At 30.3% G+C, this 6,459-nt stretch overlaps 1 protein-coding gene across 7 annotated transcripts; it reads left to right on the top strand.

Moving 5' to 3' along the window:
* On the top strand, window positions 2,176-4,181 carry LOC107631185 (transcription elongation factor 1 homolog). Of its 7 annotated transcripts, none has more exons than XM_016334542.2 (5): window positions 2,176-2,336; window positions 2,955-3,082; window positions 3,237-3,307; window positions 3,703-3,724; window positions 3,836-4,181. In XM_016334542.2, exons 2-5 carry the CDS (start codon window positions 2,970-2,972, stop codon window positions 3,894-3,896), a joined length of 267 nt encoding a protein of 88 aa, XP_016190028.1. In that variant the 5' UTR covers window positions 2,176-2,336; window positions 2,955-2,969; the 3' UTR covers window positions 3,897-4,181. The 7 variants fall into 7 exon arrangements, with proteins under 7 accessions (XP_016190028.1, XP_020975161.1, XP_016190027.1 ...); XM_021119502.1 differs by having other exon boundaries at window positions 2,180-2,336; window positions 2,960-3,082; window positions 3,659-3,724; XM_016334541.2 differs by having other exon boundaries at window positions 2,181-2,336; window positions 2,960-3,082.

The following is a 6,459-nucleotide window of genomic DNA, read 5'->3' as shown; positions in this document are numbered from 1 at the left end:
TTTGGTACTAATAAAATAGTATTTAATTTTTGTTATTGACAAAATAATTTTTAAAAAATTTTAAACTTCGACAAAATCACTCAATCATAAAAAGGATGACATCATAGTGAACGAAAACGCTGATGCGACCGTTAAAAAAGAGTTCCAATGATGACAGAGAGCTCCGACGACATTTCTGACAACCTCCTTCTTTTTCGTGTTCGCTTCTTCTTCTTCTTCAACATGTCGTTGCGTCTCCTTTTACCATGGCAATTGAAGAAGAAGACCGCTATGGTACGACACTGCGTTCTTCATGTTCGCCGCTTCTTGTTCTTTAACACGCAGCTGCGTCCCCTTTCATGTTCCCTTCCGCCACACGTTACTGTGTCTCCTTCCGCCATGGCAGTACCTTGCCGTGTTCTTGTATTTGCTGCTTCTTCTTCTTCAACACGTCGTTGCGTTCTTTCTGCGTCTCCTCCGCCATGACCGGCATTCGTCGTTGCATCCCCTTCCGCTATGGCAAATATTTATTTGAATAATTTTTAATTGTATAATTGTCAGCGCTAGAATTTTTCAAGTACCGATTTAGTATTTACCTCTATATTATTTTAAAAAATGATTCAAATAATTATAATTTTTAAATATTTCAGACACACTTTAATAAAGTAGGTTTAGGTTCACTAAACAATAATGTGGTGTTTGATTATCAGAATGGATAAGACAAGACACTCACAACAAGACATAAAGGACATAAACATAAAATTTAATATTTTGTATTTTATTTAGTGATAAATTAGAACAAATTATAAAAATTTAATTTATTTTCATTTTTTTTATTCAAAAAATTTGCGAAGAAAAATAGAATAATAAAAAATATATTTATAAAAAATTAATAAAAATAATGAAAGAAAAATAAAAAATAAATTGTATTTCTTGTTAGTGTCTCCTATCATTCTTGTTAGGATTAAATCAGTATCTCTAAATATAATGTACTTGTTTGAGCGTCATTAAATCGATAAACAAAAAAATTTTTTTTTTAGTGTGTTTGGCAAATTTCTAATAGTAAAAGTAAAAGTATTAGAAAAAAAAAATCTTTTTTGAGAAGCTACAATTTACATCTTTTTTTAAAAGATTTTTTCTTAAAAAATATATTTTTTACATAATAAATAAACAAAAAAATATTTTTATCTTATTTAACTCAAACATAATTAATAAATAAAAAAAATTTTTAATATAAAATATTCAAAAATAAAATCACTTTTATTTTTGTAAAAAATTTATTTTAAAAATATAATTAAAAAAACATTTTTGAGAATGGCGCTCAAACAAACCTACTATATCTTTATCTATATCTTATCTAGTCGATTTTGTATCTTTATATCCTTGTATCTTATCTGCAAAAGGGGTGTGCATGGCCCGACCCGGTCCGGTCCGACCCGACCCCAAACATTTTAGGGGCTATTTTGGTGTGATTTTATCGAGTCCAGGACCGGATAAGGGTCTAAAAATAAACCTGGTCATTATTTTGGGTCGGGTCCGCGTCATGGCTCGGGTCACCTGAAGTCGGCCTGGTGGCCCGGTCATCATACACAATTAATATTTTGTGTTATTAGTGATGAATGATGGCTATTCTTATGTGGAATTTAAGTATTGTAAACCTTAATATTTTGTGTTATTAGTTATTATAAGACTTTAAGTTAATGTTTATGTTTAAAATGTATAAGATTTTAGACTAATGCATAATATTGTGTTATTTATATTGATTTAAATATTTGGTGTTATTAGATAATATTAGTATTGATTATGGTTATGCTTTAATTTTAGAGAAGAGTTGGTTCTTGTTATATTTTTCTAAGTGAATTTTACCATATCAAATAATAGTTGGAGTCTTAGAAATTTGGATATTTTCACATGTTAACTTATAAGAAGGTATCAAGGTAATATAATGTTAACGGCCTGGTTTTCACTCGATATAATCGTGGCCCGAAAGTGTATAGGTTTCATCGAATCTAGGATCGGATTCGGGTCTAATAAATAAGTCCAATGTATATTTTGAATCGGATCTGGATCACGTCAAACCTGGTTTCACCCGGCCCATACACACTCGTAGCTAAACAAACGCGAACTAACGGTACGTTTGGTTGGTGTAAAATTAACTCTACTAATATCCATAAACCAAAGTACCAAACATACCCTAATAATTAAAGGATATTTAATCATTGGTGAAAAGGAAAAGGAAAAGGAAAAGGAAAAAGTTAAAATAAAGTAAGCGCTTTGGTTAACTTCTCTTTCCAGTCCTCAGTCCTCACTCCCAATTGCTGCATTCTCTTTTTGTGCTGTTTCTTGTTCCGATCTGTGTACGTTATCTCTTTCCTTAATCCCTTATTTGCTTTGGGTTTCTTTTCATCGTATGTATTCCAGAATTCATCTGTAATTTTCATTTTCTTTCTTTCTTTTTCTTTTTTTTTTGTTTGTTTTTCCTGCTTGAAAATTTGTGTAAACAAGAAGTCAAATGAAGTAGTTTCAACCTTTCCTGTATTAATCTTGTTATGTACCTTTTTTCTGGTGTTCCGGGGAAGGGGATTCGGAGAGAGGACTATGATGGGGCTTGTGTTGTTTAGGGTTTGTGAATGTTAGCTATTAAAAATCTGGTAATTAGATACAGCCTGCAGGGGGAAATCGGAATTTTCTTTCAATTTTTTTTATAATCAACCGAAAATTACAGTACTCTGGTAGGATTCTTTGTTTTGGGAGCAATTTCTAATTAGTGTTAATCATAGAAAGGGAGCCAAAAGAAATTGCCTATTTGATTGAATTGCTGGAAAATTGTAATGGCTTGCAGATTGTTACTCCATGTGAAACTCAGAACTTAGAAAGAAATTCTGAAGTCTTAGCCTTTTAGGAAATGCATAGGAATTTTTTTGACTGTTTTCTTTTACTGATTCTTTTGCTTGCTTGAAAACACTTGTATGAAGATCAGGATTTGTGGGATGGGAAAGAGGAAGGCAAAGTCGAAGCCACCTCCAAAGAAGCGAATGGATAAGCTGGACACTGTCTTCAGCTGCCCTTTCTGCAATCATGGCACCAGTGTCGAATGTCGCATGTAAGCAAATTTTTATGTATTTTTGTAAAGTATGCCGTTTGCATAAAGACCTCAAGGCTTATGTATCACTGAAATCAATCAGGAAGCCGCCATTTGATATGTTAGAATATTGATACTACTCGGTTCAAAGTTCATTCTTGTGATTCTTTTACAGTGATATGAAGAACTTGATAGGGGAAGCTTCTTGCAGAATATGCCAAGAGAGCTTTAGCACTACTGTCACAGGTTGGTTTTAATGTACTGTGGTTTACATTTATCATATTTATTTAAAGTAGTTGGTGACTGATAAATAGGCTTTTGTTTCCATACCACTAACTGATGATATTATCTTGGTGATCTTATCATACTTTTGATGAAGTTGGGGATGGTGTGTGTTTTGAAGCGTTTTAGACTTGTCTCATTGTTATATTGTCAAGCCATTCTGAAAATAGGAGGAAATTTCGAAAGAAAACAAGATCTATTGTCAAAGCTAATAAATAATAATTTCTGGTTGGTTGGTTAAGCGTTGTTGATCTGGAAAATGCAAAGTCATACATTACTGGGTTTATTAATCTTTATATTTATTTGCACAATTAGATGTGGCTGAGGCTAGTGGTCTTATATGTTTGTTTTCTTTGCAGCTTTATCGGAGCCAATTGACATGTAAGTTCAACAATTATATCTGCAAACTATGCTCCGCCTCTACCTCCCTTGTTTGGTTTTTATTTATTATTATTTTTTCCTGACTCAAGAATCCTAATTTGAACAATGCAGATACAGTGAGTGGATCGATGAATGTGAACGGGTGAACAACCCGGAAGATGATGGTGCTTAGTAGTGTAATTATAAGAATCCAGTTGGAAGATGATGGTGATTAGTAGCGTTTTAAATAATCCAGTTTTAGCAAATATGAATGGAATTACTGTCCATTGTAATTATGCCTGTCTCTATTATGGTGATTAGTGTTTACAATGCACACGAAAGTAATATGCCTACTTTGATGATGCCACCTTGATTAACAATACTGATGCTAGTCATGTTACTTATGTAAAATTTGTAAGTCCTAATAGTAGTAATAGTTTGAATGGTAATAAAGAATGAGATTGTCTTATATGATAAATTTAGGGCAAGTTATTAAAATAAATTGTTTGCCTTTCAATATTATCAGAATATAACATCTATACATTGAAGACGCAAATGCCTCTTATTTTTTATGGAAATTATGGGTACGATGGATTATGATTTGGATGTAAATTGCGGTAGTGATGTAGCAATTTCCGTTGGGTTGTGTGTAGCGATTTTTGATGGAATGCTTAAAAGATATTAACCGCGGTACCTCTGTAGCGATTTATATTTATCTATATATTTTCTAAAAAATAATATGTCATGTCAAGGGCAAATTATTATATTAAGTCAAGGGAGAAAAAAATTATGGAAATTCGTCAAATTAAAAATTGGTTTATGAATCAATTAAGAGTCATTTATATAACTTTAATTTTATGTAATTCGAATTAGTGTAATTCAAACTATTCAAATCAGGGTGATTCGAATTATATTTACACACGTTGCACGTATTAATTCGAATTGGCCAGATTCGAATTACTCATGATTTAATTCTTTCCATTTTTTATTAAAAAATTAATAATTAATTAAAAAAATTAATAATTTAAAAATTAAAAAAATATATATTTTATTTCATGCATTAAAAAAAACTAACAAAATATTTAATTACAAGACTTCTTTAAAATATTAATGAGCTATCAATTCGAATTTCATTTATGAAAAAATATTTTAAATTTAATATTACGAAGAAAAAATAAAAAAATTATATAAGGACTAATTTGATTAATTTTTAAAATTTTAGGGATAAAAATGACTTATGTTTGAACTTTCAGAGACTATTTTGATTATAAATAACTTTTTTACATGTCAAGTGACACGTGACGTGCTAGGTGTCACTGAGACGTCAACTAATCATCTGGTGATACGTGACACTTAACGTGACACGTCATCGTCTAACTAACGGAATGACCAATTTGACTTAAGTTTATATTTTAAGGACTAATATGACTGAAAAAATCATTTGAGAACTAATTTGAAGAATAGATGATTTTTCAAAGACAAATTTAACTATTAACCTGATGTTAATGAGTGATGAGCAAATAATATTATAAAGAGGAAAAAAAACCAATTTGCTATTTTCTAATTTAAATTACATGTCCTTTTTTGAAGGGGAAAAAAGAAAAAAATTAGGAAAAACTTAAAGGCCTATCTTGCTAAGATTTGAGCCAAAGCATTTCTCCAAAATCAAAAGTAGAAATAGAATTAGGAACAACAGTAGAAACTATTTGAGCACATAACGGATCATGTTACTGTGATGAAGGGAAATTTTTTTCTCATGTGCTGAAGAAGCATGGTGGCACTAGAGGAAAGGTGACGCGTACTAGCGTTGCTACCCCACTCGTAGACAGGCTCTATGTCTAAGCAGTGTGTGTATAATTGTGTCCAATTGTCAATATCATGAATATTAATTACGTTGGATTAACTTGTTTTTAATGATGATAATTTATTTGTTGGATTTTATTGGTGTGCTTAGGCCACTTTTTAAAAAGTGTTGACTGTTGACAGCTTTGAGGTTTTTGTGAATATTATCCAACAAATAGGAATTGGTCTATGAAGTAATAAACTATAACAATTATAATAATAACAATAAAAAACTTTGGTTTTGTTAAATATAGTTTTTTAATTAATTTTTGAATAATTTATCAATTAAATATTGTAATAAATTCTTTACCTAATAAGTTAAATTGATTTTAAAACTCTTTTTTATTTCTTTTAGATTAAATTTTTTAAACAAAAATCTAATTTTTTAAATAATAAATTTTTCAAGAACATAATTATCTTATGGATAGTTGTTTTAATTAATAAAACATTACATTACAGTATAATAAAAAAACACCTCAAGCAAGAAAAATAGATTATTTTTACACTAATAAAAATTATATTTATGGAATTTCTACCGCATTATTGTTTATAAAATTATTAAACTATCTAACATAAACTTCATGTGTATATACGACTATAAGTATATCGTCTATGTAATGTTTATGTCTTTTATCAACTTATCATACATGATGCATATCATCAACAATAATTCACTCTTCATTGCACAATATTTTTCTTAATTTTATCCCACGGAAAATCTCCACATGGGATTAGCACGAGGAGCTACAAAGCACGGACATTTCACTGAATTATCGTATTTGTGTGGGATATATTTTAGACACGACACTCATCGATATTCGTCTGACACACGTGTTTGTTGTGTTCAACCGTGTCTTAATAAAAAAATAAAAAATTCTTTTTCGAACACTCTGGACACACCTAAATACAATTAC

This window comes from Arachis ipaensis, chromosome B03 (assembly GCF_000816755.2).
Source record: "Arachis ipaensis cultivar K30076 chromosome B03, Araip1.1, whole genome shotgun sequence".
Lineage (NCBI taxonomy): Eukaryota > Viridiplantae > Streptophyta > Magnoliopsida > Fabales > Fabaceae > Arachis > Arachis ipaensis.
The sequence above is the reverse complement of the archived record's forward strand: the minus strand, read 5'-3'. Positions and strand labels throughout refer to the sequence as shown.